At 40.4% G+C, this 18232-nt stretch overlaps 1 protein-coding gene and 1 non-coding gene across 2 annotated transcripts in view; one reads left to right on the top strand and one right to left on the bottom strand.

Annotated features, from left to right (window-relative positions):
* Nucleotides 1-621: 621 nt before the first annotated feature.
* Nucleotides 622-18232, bottom strand: part of FAM120C (family with sequence similarity 120 member C) — a 150992-nt gene continuing 133381 nt past the window's right edge. Inside the window, exon 16 of the mRNA XM_022563582.3 lies at nt 622-17456. Within this exon, the coding sequence (XP_022419290.1) occupies nt 17205-17456 (252 nt within the window). The 3' untranslated portion in view covers nt 622-17204. The remainder of the gene's footprint in view (nt 17457-18232) is intronic.
* On the top strand, nt 3547-3619 carry TRNAG-CCC (transfer RNA glycine (anticodon CCC)). Its single transcript has one exon. It is a non-coding gene; the product is annotated as a tRNA-Gly (tRNA).

Genomic DNA, 18232 nt, shown 5'->3' with positions numbered 1-18232 from the left:
CAGTGTGGAGTATGTTGAGTTAAGGTGTATGTGGAACATTAATTCACTCAACCAACAATTCTTTGTTGAGCATCTACTATGCACTAGGCACTACAGTGAGGATGTAGCAGTAACCCAGAGGCACTAGGTGTGAGGATGTAGCAGTAACCCAGATAAGGTCCTGGCCTTCATGGTGCTAATATTCTTCATGGGGATCAGTCAATAATCAAAACAAATACAATTTCATTCATATATTTATTGAGCACCTACTATATACAAGGTGCTGTTCTAGGCACTGGGGATTCAGACAAGGTCCCTGCCCTCCTGTGATTCACATTCCAGAGAGGGAGACAGACAATAAAGTGAGTCAAATAAGATAATTTCAAACTGCAGTGAGTGCTATGATGAAAATAAAACAAGTTATGAGACAGAGAAAGATTTGAATAGATGGTAGTCTATTTCAGACAGTCAAGGAAGGCCTCTTAGAGAAGCTGGCATATGAGTGGAAGACCTGAATAACAGGAAGAGCTGGCCAGGGACAGGGTAGGAGGAATAAAAGTACAAAGTCCCTAATTTGGTGGTGGGGGCCAGTTCAGGGCACTCTCTCAGTAATACCTCCTGAGCATTTATTTATGATGGACTGGGTGGGGTATGGGTGGGGTTTTGGGGTGGCATCTCCAGACATGAGTAAGAGACCCTGTGTATACCCTTAAGAAGTATACAATCTAATGAGGGAAGCAAGGTTCAATGAACAATAACAGGCTGAAAAAGATCAAACCCTAAGTGCTACCTAGAGGTATGAACAACATGTGTAGGAACAAAAAGGTAGCCACAATTAGTTCAAACATATTCAGTGAGTGTGTCAGGAAAGGCTTCACAGGAGGTGGCATTTGACCCAGGTACAGTGGTACCCACCCCTAAAAGTTCTTCCCCAGTGATATTGGGTAGTAGAGTTGGGGGGTAAAGGATAACGGGGAAGGCAAAGCTGTCAGGGGGTTGAATCCGAGGCAGTTAGATTTGCTGACAAAGGAACTCACACTGCCATGGATGGGAGGCAGCCAGCTGTTGCCCTGGAAATATGTGCTCTAGTTGTGTCTCACATCAGTGCATGATCTGAACTGACCGCCATAGTACAAGGCTGCCCTGGAAACTTTCTTCCTCTACCCCACCTTCACTTAACAGCTGTAAACATTTACTTTTAATTACATAGGCAATAGTATATGCATTTCCATTGTAAATAAATATCCAAACAGGCTGAAGATGCCCCGACCACCACTCAATCCCTGCTTACTTTCCTAGAGGGAACCTCAGCGAGCTCTTTTCCAATTCATCTCTCTGCATATAAGTACATATAACTGTTGAGAGGAAAAATGATGAGGGCCAAAGTGGACTATAAAATACATGAAGAAAGATGGCGAAAAATGGGAAAACATTACATGAGGAAGAACAGACTTGCTCCAAAACGGACTTGAAAGTACAAAGACAGTGAAAACAAAGGACAAAGTGATGACAAATAACATCTGAGAAGTTACTGTGCGCTAAGCACTGTTCTAACCTCTTTACATGCATTAACTCACTCAATCCTTACAGCAACCCCATGAGGTAGGTACTAGTACTATCCCCATTTTATGGATGAGGAAGCTGAGTGTAGAGACTTTAAACCACCTGCTCGAGGCCACATAGCTAGTATGTATGCAAGCTGGGGTTCCTGGCAATACAGGGCCATACTCCCGGCTTTTCACCACTCCTTGTGTGAATCTAACAGCAACTGGTAGCTCTAAGATCCATGTCATAGGGAAAGGTGATCGACAGTTCTTTGCATAATTTGAATCACAGAAGCAAAATATGGTTTATACTCACTTGGAATAAAAACTAGCAGGATGGTCCCCCAGGTGCCAAACTAGGTAGCTGAGAACACCAACCCACTCCTCCAGGGCCAGCTTTAGGGGTGTGCCACCTGTATAGAGCTCTGCTCCCAGAAAGGATTTCAGGCTTGATTTAATGCTCTCCTGTCATTGTCTTGACATTCTTAATAATTTTATCTTTGAACCTGTGTCTTGTAAGTACAGTCCAGTGTGACAATGGAGCATACACATGAGTAGAAGAGATACAATGGGTGGCAGTGAGCAGAGCCTGTGGGCACGGCAGGTGATGTGCATGCTGAGCAGTTGGCCAGGCCGCCTGGCATATACAAGCACATCTGGGGCAGTCTGGGACCCCATGGGCCCCGGAGCGGGGGGCGTTGGGGGACATTGGGCCAGTGACAATGGTGGCAGGAGTAGCATAAGCAGTAGCAGGGGTGGCAGTAGCCATAGCCCTGAGAGAAAGGACAGTCTCTGCATCGGGGCAGTGATGGGACCTGTGGTGAGAGGCAATCTTGCCCTTCTGTCAACAGAGCCTGTCCCTGCAGCATGTGCACAAATATTAACTCTGGCCTGAGCACTGGGACAGGAACTTCTGGCACTCAGGCAGTAAACTTTGTCAGTAAATTATTACAAAATAAAAAAGTACTCACAGACATTGAAGTAAAGTACATCACGGGAGGTTATTAGAATTCTTTGAGGGGTTTTACAGCAGTCCCCAAGCTTTTTGGCACCAGGGACTGCTTTCGTGGAAAACAAAGCCTGTGCTCCACAACGGGAGAGGCCACAACAGTGAGAGGCCCACGTACCGCAAAAAAAAATAATAAATAAAAAAAATAAAGTGGTTTTATTTTTCAGTAATACAGAGCTTCAGTGAACATACCAGTAGGGGCCTCCTTGTGTACAGGCATGTTTCTGTAGGGGGACACTCACAAGTGAGCTGCTGGGCCACTTTCAATCTTAATTGCATACTGCCAAATCGCCTTTCAAAAGCATTGTGCCAGTTTTCACTCCCATCAGCAGTGTATTTTCACATTTCCTAAGACTCTGACCTTTAAACTCTTTGCCAATCTGATGGAGAAAAAAAATGGTAACTCGTGTTTGTTTTTAACTCTGCATTTTCCCTCACTAGTGCAGTTGAATGTCTTTTTATATGATGTTTATTGGCCCATCCTCTGTGAACTTTTTGTAACCTTTGCCTAGTTTTTCTTACAGGTTTATTTGTTTTCGCCATATTAAATTGTAGGAGTCATTTATATTTCTGGATATTAACCCTTTGTCTATTATATATATTGCTGATATTTTCCCACAGTATGTAACATGTTTATGGTTTGTGTTAGCATACAGGAGTTATCATACAGAATGTTTGTATAGCCACTTGATATATTTACATCAATCTTTTCTTCTATGGCTTTTCTTTTTTGTTTATTGTTTTGGAAGACCTTTTTTATACAAGGCAACAACCATATTATCTTTTTTTCTCATTCTGTTATAGTGCTTTCCATTTAGGTCTTTAACCTACCTTAAACTCATTTCCTTCTCAACGTTTACATTTCTCCTATCTGGAACTCTTTTCCCCCAGATCTTCCTATGGCTGACACCTTCAGAGTCAGCTCAAATATTACTTCTTCCAAAAGGCCTTCCCTGACCACCTTAACTAAATTAACCACCCTCTCTACATTAAGATGTGCCCTAGTTTGGGACTTCCCTGGTGGTCCAGTGGGTAGGACTCTGCACTCCCAATGCAGGGGGCCCAGGTTCAATCCCTGGTCAGGGAACTAGATCCCGCATGCATGCCACAACTAAAAAGATCCCACATGCTGCAACTAAAAAGATCCTGCATGCCGCAACGAAGATCCCGTGTGCCGCAACTGAGACCCAACACAGCCAAAATAAAACAAACAAAAACAAAAAAAGATGTGCCCCAGTTCATTACCTTGACTTATTTTCTTCATAGATCACCTCTTACTGAAGTTACCCAACTTATTTCCTTATATGTTCATGGTCTGTCTCTCCTTAGATTGGAAACTCCATGAAAGTAGGGATTTTGTCTTGTCCCCAGCTTCTAGAATACATTTAGAGTTTATTATAGTGAATTTGATATGATGTAAGGATAACTTCATTTTTTCCCAAAAGGATGGCTGATTGTCTCAACACCAGGACTTGCTCTTCTAAAGGAGAATTATTACTGAGTCGAGGATGGTTATGATTATTATTCAGTCCAGTGGTTCTCAACCTGTGGTGTATTGGAATCACACTTGGAGATTTTTTAAAATTTAGATTTAATTTTAATTTAGATATAGATAACAAAGTACCACAAACTGGGTGGCTTAAAACAGAAAGGTATTGTCTCACAGTTCTGGAGGCTAGAAGTGGTATTGGCAGGCCATGCTCACTCTGAAAGCCCTAGCAAAGCATCCTTCTTTGTCTCTTTCTAGCTTCTGATGGTTGCAATCCTTGACATTCCTTGACTTGTAGGTGTATCACTCTGCCTCCATCATCACATGTGTGTGCCTGAATTTCTCTCTTCTTATAAGGACCCCAGTCATTGGGCTAAGGTCCACCCTAATGTAATATGACTTCATTTTAACATACAAAGACCATATTTCCAAGTAAGGTCACAATCACAGGCTCTGGGTGGACATGAATTTTGGGGGGAACACTATTCAACCCAGTACAGAGTGTCACATTTACAAACTCTGCTTTATTAGGTCTGGAGTGGAGGCCCAGCATCCTTAATTTTTAAAAGTTTTACAGACTTGACAAATGATATCAATGTTCACCTGGAAAGGTGGACATGGGGGAAGGCCCTTTTGAAGCAGAATCTCAATCCCAGATGCCAGTAAATAAAAATACTGATGAATTTCACTGCATAAAAGTTAAAACTTTGTGAGGTAAAAAAATACCATAAACAAATTCAAAAGATCAGCAAAGCTGGGAAAACATATTTGCATCATATATGATAAAAGGCTAATTTCTTTAATTTATAATGAGTTCAGAAGAATTAACATGGAAGAGACAAAACCCAATAGTAAAATGAGCTAAAGAATAAGCAAGTAATTTACAGAGAAAGACATACACATATCAATAGAGATTTGAAAAGATGTTCAATCTCATCCATGAGTAAAGGCATTTAAATCAAAACAATAAAATACCATCTTGACCTATCAGATTGGGAAATGTTTAAAGTTTGATTGTACGTAGAACAAGTGAGGGTATGAAGAAATACTAGATACTGTCATATGCTGTTGGTGGGACTGAAGTTGGTACAACTTTTTTCATTTATAATTTAGCAATATATATCAAAATAGAACACACACATATTCTTTGAACGTTGTGGGCTTTGCTAGTGCCTCCTCAGCTATCATTTCCCACTTTTTCCTTCCCAACAATTTGTAGATTTTTATTTGTATATCTCTTCTTCCCACTCATAGCCCATGTATTTTGGGGTAAACAGATCTTACTCCCAGTTCTTCTGACCACAGACATCATTAGTTCAGGGGAGGACTTGTGACCTAAGCAAGCCAATGAGGGAGAAACTTGGGAGTCCTGCTCACTGGGAATGTTGGGTCAGAGTTTTCTCTTCACTGCTGGACTTAAAGGAAGAGATTCAAAGCCTCCATTGCCACTGGCAGCCATCTCGTGGCCACCTTGGCTAAAGCACTGGTTCTCAGCCTTCAGTGTGCATCATAATCACCTAATCTATTAAAACGTAGATTGCTGATCTCTACTCCCAGAGTTTCAGATTCTGCAGGTCTACAGTAGGGACCAAAAATTTCCTTTTCCAGGGCTTTCCTGGTGGCACAGTGGTTGAGGGTCCGCCTGCTGATGCCCACATGCCGTGGAGTGGCTCGGCCCGTGAGCCATGGCCGCTGAGCCTGTGCGTCCGGAGCCTGTGCTCCGCAACAGGAGAGGCCACAACAGTGAGAGGCCCGCGTACCGCAAAAAAAAAAAAAAAAAATTCCTTTTCCAAGAAGTTCCCAGGTGATATTGATGCTGTTGGTCCAGGGACCACACTTGGAAAACCAGTTGGATAAAGTAGGGACTGTACAGCAGAGAGACTTAAAGAAACTGGGTAGCTCTAGCTCACCCTACCGCTGGAGTTGTGTTTTGCTACTTGTAACCAAAAGCGCCCTAACCAATATACTCAGCAATCTCGTACTAAAAATTTACCCTATGGATATACTTGCAGAAGTTTACCAAAATATATGCCCAGGGATGATCATTGCAGCACCGTTTGTAATAGCTAAAACTGGAAGCAATCAAAGTACTTGTCAATGCTATTCTCTCACTTCATCCCAGCTTACACTTCTCCCTCCCTGTGTCCTCCAGTCCATCCTCTACCTCTGCGTCTTTATTCCTGTCCTGTCCCTAGGTTCATCAGAACCTTTTTTTTTTTTTTAGATTCCATATATATGTGTTAGCATACGGTATTTATTTTGCTCTTTCTGACTTACTTCATGCTGTATGACAGATCAGACAGACGTCCATCCACCTCACTAATACAGCAGAAACTAACACAACATTGTAAAGCAATTATACAGCAATTATACTCCAATAAAGATGTTTAAAAAAAAATCTGGACCTCAAAGTACTTGTCAATAGGGAATTGATCCATCTGATGGAATCATCCATCTAATGGACACTATGTAGTGTTGAAAATTATGAAATATTCTGTGCATGCTCATAGAAAAATATCTCTAAGATATATTAAGTATAAAAATCATGATGATTAAAAGGGAGTAATTTATACTTTTTAAACAAAGAATAAATAAACAGATATGCAGGTATATGCTTAATTGTTTCCTGGAAGGCTAATTTTGATTAAGAATGGCTATATTTGAGGAAAGGAGTTGAAATTGAGGTGGTGCTAGAGGTTCTTCAGTCTTCATTTTGTATATTTTTATTCTGTTTGAGTTGCCTAACCTTAGGCAAACTTTCCTTTTTTTCAAAAAATAAAATGTCATTTGGAGTTATCTGGGCAAGGCATAGGCCAATTTTAATTTCCTTCTTTGTGTTTCTGTATTGAAGAAACTAATAAATGTTATGTTATTTTTTAAAAGATTAAATCATGAAAAGGTGAATGAAAAATTAAAGACTTCTCAGGTATTCTGATGTGCAGCTAGGCTTGAGTGCCACTAACATGGTGCATAGGTTATAAACTGGTGAGGACTTATACCTATCCAGATTGAGACTTAACTGGGGAGCTACTAATTATACTTTAATGTGCATATGAATTACCTAGGGATCTTGTTAAAATGCAGATTCTGATTGAATAGATCTTAGGTGGGGCCCAATATTCTGCATTTCTAATAAGCTCTCAAGTGATGCTAATGTTGCTGGACTACTGATCACACTTTGATAGCAAGAACAAAGAAAGAGGAAAGGAGGAAAAAGAAGGAAGAGGAGGGACCATGAAGATGGAGAGGAAGGGACAGATATGAGACACTGCAGAATGATTGGGTATATGGAAAGAGGAGAGTCTGAGGTGATGAGGTTTTCGGTCTGGGTGATGCGAAGATAGTAGTGACATTAACCAGAGATAGAGGAATCAAGCTGGAGGAGAAGGAAGTACAGGAAACAATGAAGGAGTGTGAGTAAGACTTCACATTTAAACATATTGAGTTATGATTTTTCTGGGAGAGTATTATGTGGACTTGTCCAGCAGATCATTTGAACTCTGACTCTGCTCAGTAAAGTTCACATAGAGGTAGATTTGAGACTCATCTGTATAAAGGTAAGAGCTGAGACCATGGGATAGGATGAAACTGAACAGGGGGAAAGAATAGTGAGAAGATGGCTGAAAACAGAAACTCTGAGAAATGCTAATCTTAAGAGACATGCTAAGAAGGAAATGAAAAAGTAGTTGGAGAGGCAGTACAGAAGACTAAATATCCTGAAGGGCTTTCCTACTAAAGAACAACTAGATCCTGCATAAAAAATAATTTTTATTGTATTGCTGGATGTGTGAGTTAGCAACTGCTGCATAATAAACCAACTCACAACTCAGTAGCTTGAAACCAAACCATTTATTGTTGCTCATGAGTCTTGGTGCTCTGTTGATCTGCACTAGGCTAGGCTGATCTTGGCTGGGCTCACTCATGTATCTGTGGTCTGCTGGTGGGTTGGTTGGTGGCTGACAGGTCTAAGCTGGTCTGGCTGGATATAGCTAGACAAATGGGTCTCTCATCCTCCAGAAGGCTAGTCCAGGCTCATTCCCATGGTAATTCCAGGGGTCCAAGAGAGTGAGCAGAAGCACGCAAGGCTTAGAACTGACATAATATCACTTCTGCAACAGTCTATTGATCAAAGCAAAACATAAGACTAGTCTAGATTTGAAGGGTGGAGAAACAGATGCCATCTCTTAATGGGAAGAGCTGCAAAAGGTGTAGATACAGGGAGATGTGAACAACTATGGCCATTTTTGTAATCAATTTATCATGCTGGACTTATCAGAAGTAAAAGGAGTCTTTAAAGAGCAAGCAAAATACAGCAAGCAAGCAAACAAACAAAGCCATGACAATAGTAATAAACCCCACTGAGCTGGCTAGGGAGAGCAGGGCACTTGAGGACACTTCCAAAAATGGAATAGAGGTAGTTCCTTGGAAAATTGAGGTGCTGTTACTGGAAGAAATGAGGAAAGGCTGCTGGTCAGGTAGGAAAACAAATAGACATCTGCTTCAGAATCCAAGAATCTAGTCTTTGTCATGAGAAAATTCTAGGAATACTTTAAATTGGCACAGAACAGCCTTGTCTTTTTGGTCCTTGAAACCAGTACGCACATGAGGCAACTTTTAGGAGTTTGAGCTTGGACTCAAAACCAGCATGTCAACTTTTTTTTTTTTTTTCAACTGTGTCTTCTTAAGGTATTGAAAGTGTTTTCACATCCACTAGCTTGTGTAACTCTCACAACTACCTATAAGGGAGGTAAAGCAGGCATTATTATTCCCATTTAATACTACTTCTAAAAGTAATTTTGTCACTATCTTATAAAAGTGAGCATTTGCATGCCTTCAGTCCCAGCAGGAGACATGTGCACAAGCATACACGGTAACATTAATGGAAATAAGCCATATTTCCATTGGACAGAGAATGGGTAGATAAATTGTAGTATATTCACACAATGGAATACTATACAGAAGTGAAAACAAATTAACTACAGCTACAGCAGTAACGTGTTTGAGTCTTAGAGAAAAAAAAAGTTGGGTGAGAAAAGGAAGTTGCAGAACACTACATAAAAATAACGTTTTTATAAAATTATAAAGGAAGTACAACCTAACAATATATTGTTTAGGAATAATTACATATGTGATGTAACTATTTAAAAAGAAACCAAGGGAATGAAAACTAAAAGTCAAGATACCGGTTACCTCTGGGGAAGGCAGAGATGGAATAGTTCTTAGGTTGGGCAGTGGGCTCATGAGTGTTCATTTTATTAATTGAATTTCATTAACATATGTTACATGTATCCTTTTGTGTTTATCAAATAATACATAATTTTTTTAAGTAGTCAAAAAAAGAAAGAGAAATAGCAGAGAAATGTCAGGGAAGCCAGAGAATTTCAGGAAATGGGTTGTGTTTCAGTGTCAATTACTGTGGAAGTCCTCAGCAAGATGCCTGTATGAAAACCCTGGACTTGGTGACTGGGAGCACACTAGTCGCCTTTGGAAGCAGCCACATTCAAATGGGAAGGGCTGATGCCAGATTACAGGCTAGGAAGAAATGTGTTATGAGGAAATCAGGACTGGGAGGGTAGACAAGTCTTTCATCTACTACCAACCCTCCCACCCCCACCAAACCCATAACAGCTAACATTTATTGAGGCTGAATTATATGCCAGGCATTTTACATACACTATGTCATTTAATCCTCACAACCACCCCCACAGGGTGGGCTAGGGGAGCTAAACTCAATGCTTGTGTTACCACAAGATTACATCCACTTCAGCCCACATGCAGAGAATCCCTATGACACTGGAATGGGAATGAATGTTTCACTATTCCATTACAAATTTTAGGTATACTGACTCAAGTGGTTAGGTAATGGCAACCAGCCAAAAGGCAATGAGTCAAATCTACCCAGAAATGGGTCATTTCTCCCTGTGATGCTATTATTGCGACTCACCAAACTTACCTCTCCCTTTTTCCAGGGACATAGTAGAACTGTACTTTTCCACCTCTAGGAAATTAGGTGCAACCATGTGGGCCATCTCTTTGGGCAATAAAAAGAGAGAAGTGATGTGTGACATTTTAAGCTTTAAGAGTCAGTGTGTATTTTGGTCACATTCCTTCCCAACTCAGTGATGCGGCTTCTGTTGGTCTGAGTTATCAAGTGGCTTTGGATGAACAGAGATCCCCTGACAACACATGTTGGACATAATGAGCAAGAAGTATACCTTTATTATGTGAGATTTGGGGGTTATTATAGCAGCAAAACCTAGCCTATCCAAACTGATACACTCCCCTTTTCTAGAGTTGAAGATTATAAATGTGTAAGGACTGAATAATAAGATGAAAATGTTTTAAAATATATAAAATAAACTGCCTAGAACTCTTTCTGACACATAGTAATCCCCCGATAGATGCATTTGCTCCTAATAAATGAGCACAGAATTTTCGTATTTCTCACACACAAATAAAAGACTAGTTGTAGAAGAAATAAATAGAAGACAATGTTCCAGGCTCACATTATTCCTAATACTTGTGATTTTAGAAGAGATATTTTCATTCTTGGTCACTTTATCCCTCAAGTCCATGAAAAAACACAGTTGACGCTGCTTGGGTCATATACCCATCCCTGCACTCGGGGAGGTGAAGCCATGTTGTGGCTGATGGTCAACCCATCCCTACCCCAAGATTGGAAAGAGCAGTTCCCCAAAGGAAAAAGAAAAACAAAAAACTGCACTTAACTGCTGCCAGAAAGAGGAAGGAATGCTGAGGAGGCAGAAATAAGAGTTATCTACTTAGTCAAAACATAGGTTTAGAACCCTGGTTTTTATCACTTATTAGCTGTGTGTGAACTTGGGCACCACTGAACCAGTTTGCTCGTGTGTAAAGTGAGGATAGTACTTACTTTGCAGAGTTGTTTGAAGCTTAGAAACAGTGTACAATAGCTTAGTACTATGCTTGGTACCTAATAGGTCCTCAGCAAACAGTAACTTTTAAAAGCCAAATGCTAAGGATTTCCCACTATTAAGTTCTGAGTCCCAACACTCAAAGATCAAAGGTTAGGAAAAGACATCTATAGCCATAATGAACCAAATACAAAACAAATTTTTACAAATGATAGTTTTCATTTAAGGGTAAGTATTTACAAGTTTCGGTAACCTCTAATGCTCGCCTTTAGGTTCAGCTGTTTCCTTTTGTAATCTGTACACACAAGGCACAGAGCAGCCAGGGAGGCCAAGACCAGCTAGCAACACTCAGCAGAAGCAGTAAGGTAAGAAGAATGCCCTAGAGTCCTGGCTTCAGACTCTGCTTCAAGCATCAGTCTATTGCTCAAAGGTGACTCAGAACTCTTTTTCTTTTTTTTGAGAGCCCCATTTAAAAGCATATTTAAATGCATACCATTCAGTGATGAACCTTCATATTCAATCTTCTTGTGTTTTTGCCACCAACACATCCTCTGCCTCAAATCTACAATCTGTTTTGCACCAGGGAACATTTTCAAAGGTGTTTTAATTGTCCTTGATTTAGTCATCAAACATTTCTAAGTGCATGCTCGGTGGTAGATGCCAAGAAGACAAAGATGGTCAAGTTTAATCTACTAGCAGAGATGCAGCGAAGTGCTACAGGGACTGGCTGTGGGGAGTCCGTACAGGGGTCCCTAGTAAGAGATCTGGAAAAGAATCACAAAGATATGAGCTGAAGCTTAGGGGGAAAAGTTGAGACTGCACCAGAGACAAGGGGAGAGAGGTATTCTAGGCAATGGTACAAGCAAATGAGAAGAAATGGATATTAATAGCTTAATGTGTGTAGGATGTGATTTAGTGTTGCTGGAATGAGTTGGGGTGGCAGGAAATGAGGCTGGAGAAGTGGTCAGGAGCCAGATTATGACGGGACCATGGAAATGGGCATGCAGCATGTTAGAAGGACAGACTCCTCTGGAAGCTGATAAGCATGGTGGATTAAAGCAGTGGTTCTTAATGTCTCTTAGGTCATAGACTTCTTTAAGTAACTAACAAAGGTATGGTCCCTTTCACTGGGAAAAGGTACATACACGTAGACACAAAATTTGCTCACAGTTGCCTGGTTAGGAGTAAGACAGAGGAACAACTGCAACAATTTAGGTGAGACATGAGGAGGCCTGAACTAAGCCACAGCAAGTGGGGAGAGAAAAGAGATAGATGTGAGAAAGAGAAAGATGGTTGAGTGTTACCAACAGATCTTGTCACAAATTGGATTTGAGAAATGATGGAAAGAAAGACATGCATCTAGGATAACTCCCAGGTTGGTTTGTGGTGTAGACAACTGAGTAGAAGGTAGTGTCACTCATGGAGAGGAGCAGGCTTCAGAGGAGAAGATGGGTTCAGTTTGGGAAATGTCGAGTCAAAGGTGCCTTTAGAACATCCAAATAAAGAAGTTCAGCAGGAAGCTAAATATGCCCTTCCTTTTCTTGTACTGGTTCTCTTGCCCTGATATTCAACTACAAATAGGCTCCTAAATCTCTGTGCAACACTTCTGAATTGAGACAAGTATATTCCCCATTTGCCGAAAGGAGTCCAGAAATGGGAGAAGAAATTAAACTTCGCACACCCAAAATTATTTCACATTTTTTTTTACTAAAAGAATAGACTTTTATTAAGCACTGTAAGTTTCTTTCCATCAGCATTAACAGAACAACAGACCAATTTCCATCACAGAACAACTCCTGAGACATTTTCATTCCTTTCTGAAACACTTTCCTTAATTCCTGCAGTTTCTCCTAAGAAGCATCCATTCAAACTTACATTAATAAACTATGGAGCTTTTGTGGTGAGGTGGGCCAAAAAGGCAGGGAATTTGGAAGAGAAATACATATTATCCATCCACTAAACACACTGTCAAGAGCACAGGAGAAGAGATACTACCACAGGAAAAAACAATGAAAGATTTTACTTTTGTCAATAACATCATTTATCAGGGAGCACTAAAAATCAACGACTCCTTGAGTTAGTTTCTTTACCTAGTATGTTATTCTAAAAATAGAACAGAATAGAATAAAATAAAAGGTAGATGGGGAAGTGTCTTCTGGGAAGTAACTAAAATGAAGTCATCAGATTTTGCAGGGTTATGAGAGATTAATAAAATCTGAAATATTTAATTTGTTGCATTTACATGAAAATTCACTAGTCATTAGTTACTACCAACACAGACAAAAAGAGCATCTATAAAAGTACAAGGGCAATGTCAAAAGCTGCAGTGGGCACCCTAGCATAGGTTTTTTTAAATTTTGCTTTTACCTTGGAAAAGGTGATTTTGTAAAAAAAAAATATATGAAGTTATTTTCTTAGAACATCAAAATAACCTCTGACAATACTGAAGATAATTAGCAGTAACAGGGGAATAGGGGAATACCTGCAGCAGCAGACTACTGCAATAAGCCAAGGGAAAAGAAAATGGAAAGTCAAATAAAAGAAGATGCCAAAGTCACAAGAGGGAGAAAAATATAGGGCGACACACAGTGGAACAGTGAAAACTTACCCCCCCCAAACCCCAAGCATATTTAGGAAATATGCATCAGGAAGTAAACAAGTATAATGATTAAACCTTAGTAGAATTATACTAACTACTTTAAACTGTGGTCTACTTGTACTGTCATTTCAAAGTGGGGTGGGGGAGTCTTAGAGGCTGAAAGGGTAGCACAGACAGGCCCACAGGAGCCTTCTAAGGTTCCAGCGGACTGGATCACTATAACCAAACAGTTACTTCCACATTCTTTCTACCCTACATAAGCATTCCTCCCCCCACCCCCCTCCTTAACCACCCTCCCTAATGCCTTACCTGGCTGTTTTTCTCAGTGATTAAAAACAAGTTAATGTGACTTGGCCAACGATGCCAGGAAATCAAGATGGAGACAAAAATCAAATATCACTAGCCAAAGCAAGTGCCATTTCTTGGGCTATAAAGTCTACCCAAAGTCCTACTGGCTCAGAATGAAAATGATACAAGTGAGCAGAAGTTTATCAGGCCTGGTCCAGACTAGACTGGCCACTGAATAAGGGTGGGAGTTATAGGCTGACCCCAATACACACCAGCAGAAATCAAGAAGGGAAAGTCCTTGGGGATCAGTGGCTATATACATCCAGGGTGCTTTTGCTTGTGGCCCTACAAGGTAAAGGGGTCATTTCTGGGGGTTCCCATATGATGCATGACTTTGTTCAAGAAAGGCCACATCATAGTCAGAAATTGAACCTCAAGTGAAGGATGACAGTCTCTTCAAGTGGTACTCACAGCAAAAAGCAGACTCATGTTCCCTAATTTGAAAGAAATTAGAAAAAGTTAATCTTGCAATTAGAAAAAGTTAATCTTCCAGTAATAAACCTTAGTCTTTCTGGCTTCTAAATTGTATGTTTTGGCAGATAAATTAAAACATGGCCCTTTATGGTTCTTTCTTGTAACCTTACAAACCTAAAATGCTGAATCCAAATAAAAATCAAAGTTGGAAGTGAGACACTTGTTTCATCCTGGGCCAGGCTAGGAGAAAGTAGAGGTGTGTGGAAGGGAGAAAAGCAAGCCGTTTGGCAAACTGGAATCATCCCTGTCAAAGCAGCAATTTTACTTCTCACAGTGAATGCCTACAAAATAATAAATCTTCTTAATGCTGTGAGAGTTAACAATACTGTCACTTGATTGTGTCAAATAGATTCAAGATTCACAGAAACAGCAACTGAAGAAAATGCCTTTCCATATAATTCCAAGTACTTCCTATTAGAAATCGGAGCTAGTTAGCTATTTAATTTAACACAGCTCAGTGATTCTGGTTACTTTTAGAGCTCCAAAGGACTCCTCCCTCTGTGGCTCCAGAAAGAAATTTCCAAGCCATCTACGTTCGCTACTAAATCCTTCTCTTGCTGGATACAGAAGTCCTAACCTTCAAGATGTTGTGAAAGGTTGGGCAGGTTAGGAGAAGGGCGGGAACCAAATTAGGGGAGCCAATTCCATAGAGGAGGTTTTTGTACACTTTGTTCTTGGTTATATCTGGCTGGGTATGCATTCTTGTCATCCTGCTTTGGTTTATGTAAGAAGTGTCTGGGCAGGGGGAAAGGCATTCTAGACCTCCCTCCCCCTGCAAGTTGTGGGTTCTCTTAAATTGGGCCAGACTAGGATAAAACAGTCTGAGACTGTCTTCAGTCTCTCATGATGATACACTCATTGTTAAGTGGGTAGTGAGCAAACAGCCTTCTGGTTGTCTGGAAAAAAATCACCAAGGACCTACTCTGGGTTAAGGTACATGGGGTTTTTCAAAAAGAGAGAGAACCCTGCTAGAAGTCTAGTCAGTTGTATTCCTGTAGAAATGGTACTTCTTGGGCAAGAATATCACAAAGCCCAAAAGGAAGTGTATGAGGCTGGAAGCCTCAACTCCTGAACGAAGACACGATGCTAATCTGTTGCAAGCCATGTTCCCATCTCTCATACTGTTGAGGAGGGAAACTGGAAGTGCAAGGTTGTCTCAAGAGTATCTCCAGAAAGGGGGAACAGCCTCTTTGTCCTGGACAGATTCTGGCCTCACTTGGGGGCTGGGAACCTTTTACATAATACTCCTATAGGCCCGGGCCAGAGTCCTCTGAAGTCTTCCTTGCAAAGCAAATGAAAAGATCCAGTAGTCAAAATGTCAATGAACAAACGAAACAATCTAGGTATGTAAAATCAAATTGCCGATTTCCTCACACTTCCCTACCCCATCTTTCCAATGTTAGTCCTCTCTCCTTCAGGGATTAATGACAATAAATTCTAGCCTGAGGCCAGTTTGATCCCAGAGTTTCAGATGAGATTTCCTCCAAACTGGCTGCAAGCCCCGGTAATTACCTCCCATCCCCTTTCTCTCTCCCAACCAGGCTGCTCCTTCATAAGGAAATGCCCAACTCTTCCCAATCCTATTCCAACCTCCTGTTTTTACCATACGGGATGTGAGGACTCTGTTCAAGATTAGGCTTGTGACAACCCAACTGTTTGTTGTTCTGAACAGGCAATCTCTGGAAAGTACTTTTTGTCTGCTTTAGAGAAGCCCATCTTCTCATAATTGTGATGGGCTATGACTTAGTAAGGATTTAAAAATGTGGTCTTTTGAAACCTACCACTCCATAGCAGTGGAAGCATTTCTGGGAAATTCAGTAAATCTTCTGGGACATCATCAGGTATGTATGTGTGTGCATGTATATAAATATATATATACAAAATATATATATTTATATTTATATATACATACACACATACACATATATTTATATATATATAAAATATGTATAGATAAATAGATTTGTCTCTTTATATAAAGGGTATGTGTATGCATATAGATACATGCATTCATATATATATATCTATCCAAACATCCATACACAAACACACACACACACACACATACACACACACACAAGCATACACAATCTTTTGAGTTCCCTTTCGTACTCAATTTCATTATATTGATTCCACCCTTTCAGGGTGTGGGCAGCAGGGAGTGGGTGAACTGCACCACATCTTCTATTTTACAAACAATTCATTAGTTCAGAGGCAGGAAAAATCTGCCCAGTACTTTTCTGATTCACTTGAATCCCCCAGTACAAAGGCCATTGGTAGTTATTTTAAGTGTATAAAATTTAAAAAAAAATTAAAAAAATAAAATAACCAATACTACCTCACTTCCCTGAAAACATCTACCTATCTGATTGTCAGGTCAGAGCTAGAGGTGGTAGTATAAACTCCTGGCAGAGGTGAATGGGGAGAAAGAGTTAGAAGATGTGGATACTGATTATATATGAAGGCCCTATTATTTCATAAAGAAAAAAGCAAGTTAGGAACCCATATACTCAGAAAACCAAAGCTGGAACTTTTCTATAGGGCCTTATGTGATGACATCCGATAGTCACTGCCTTAATAGGCTTCCAGGGGACGTAAAGAGAATATTGGCACTATATATTCAATTTGAGAACAGGAACTATGCTTGTTGCCATTCATATTAGATCAGAGCTTCCCTAGAAGCAGACCACTGAGTCTGGAAGCCCAGAAAAAGACAGGGAAGGGGAAAAGATGGATATAATAGAACACCCCATCCAAATTCTGGATGAAACTAGGGTAAGCATTTTATGTCCTCCTCTAACTTGGGCCTAAAATCAGAAAAGTATAGGTTTTCCCCTCTTCCTGATCTGCTGAAGCCATCTTCTGCTTGTTATTCCTCTTTCTGTTGTGCCACAGTTCCCAGCTTTTGCTCTCGTAAGCGGCTCTTCTCACCATTCTTCACGGGGAAGTAGCGGTTACCATTATTACACACACTGCTGTCTCTGGTTAAGGCACACTGTGATGGAGCTGGAAGATGATCATTCTTCTCTTCCTTGATCAATGTGCCATTGTTTCCATTTACCTGTGAGCGAGACCGACCTTGATGAGGCTCCAGGGATTTAGAAACACCATCTGAAGTGCTCTGTCAAAAACAGAGATATTCAGTAGAAATGGTAATCCCAAACTGGCTGATCCTTCCCAAGCACGTTTATAAGCTAGCCTGCAGAAACTGCTTCAGTTCTTCAAAAACACCAGAAAGCCCAAAGCTTGTTAACACCTAGTACACTCTGACACTGTCTGGACAACTTAGGGTGACAACAAATGGATCTGACTCAAATCCAGTGGCAATGACAACACAATAATGACACAGCTACTATTTACAAAGCTTTACAATATATTTTTTTCAAATGCCAAAAGGGACCCTAAATGGTAGATATTATGATGCCCCATTTACAGATGAGGAAGCTGAGGCTCAGAAAGATTAAAGTAACTTGCTCAAGGAGACACAGGTAGAAAGTGGTGGGGCCAGGATTGCACTCCAGGTTGGTCAGCCTCTAAAGTTTACTCTCTTAACTTCCACGCAACGCTGTCCAATACTGACAATTGGACATGTAAATGAAAGGAAAAGAAAACAAATGATAAGATCTATGTGCAATATTCCATAGAATTTTTCATAAGTAAAAAGAATCATCTGGTTTTCTTTTAATTTCAGAAATGTAACTGCTCTTGAAATGCTAACACCATGAACTGTATTACCTTGAAAGTGCATTACTGGCTCTCAATGAATATTATTAGGAATAATAACAGTGGTTGGGCATGCCAGGTACTCTGATGTTGGTTTCACAGATAAGAAAGACAAATGAGGCTTGAAAAAGTAAAATAACTTGCTCAAGGTCACTGGCATGCCTAGACTTGCAT

Source organism: Delphinapterus leucas, chromosome X, assembly GCF_059928025.1.
Source record: "Delphinapterus leucas isolate spDelLeu-1000000601 "Yukka" chromosome X, BTC_Dleu_Yukka2, whole genome shotgun sequence".
NCBI classification, from domain to species: Eukaryota; Metazoa; Chordata; class Mammalia; order Artiodactyla; family Monodontidae; genus Delphinapterus; species Delphinapterus leucas.
This window is presented reverse-complemented; position numbering and strand designations above follow the sequence as displayed.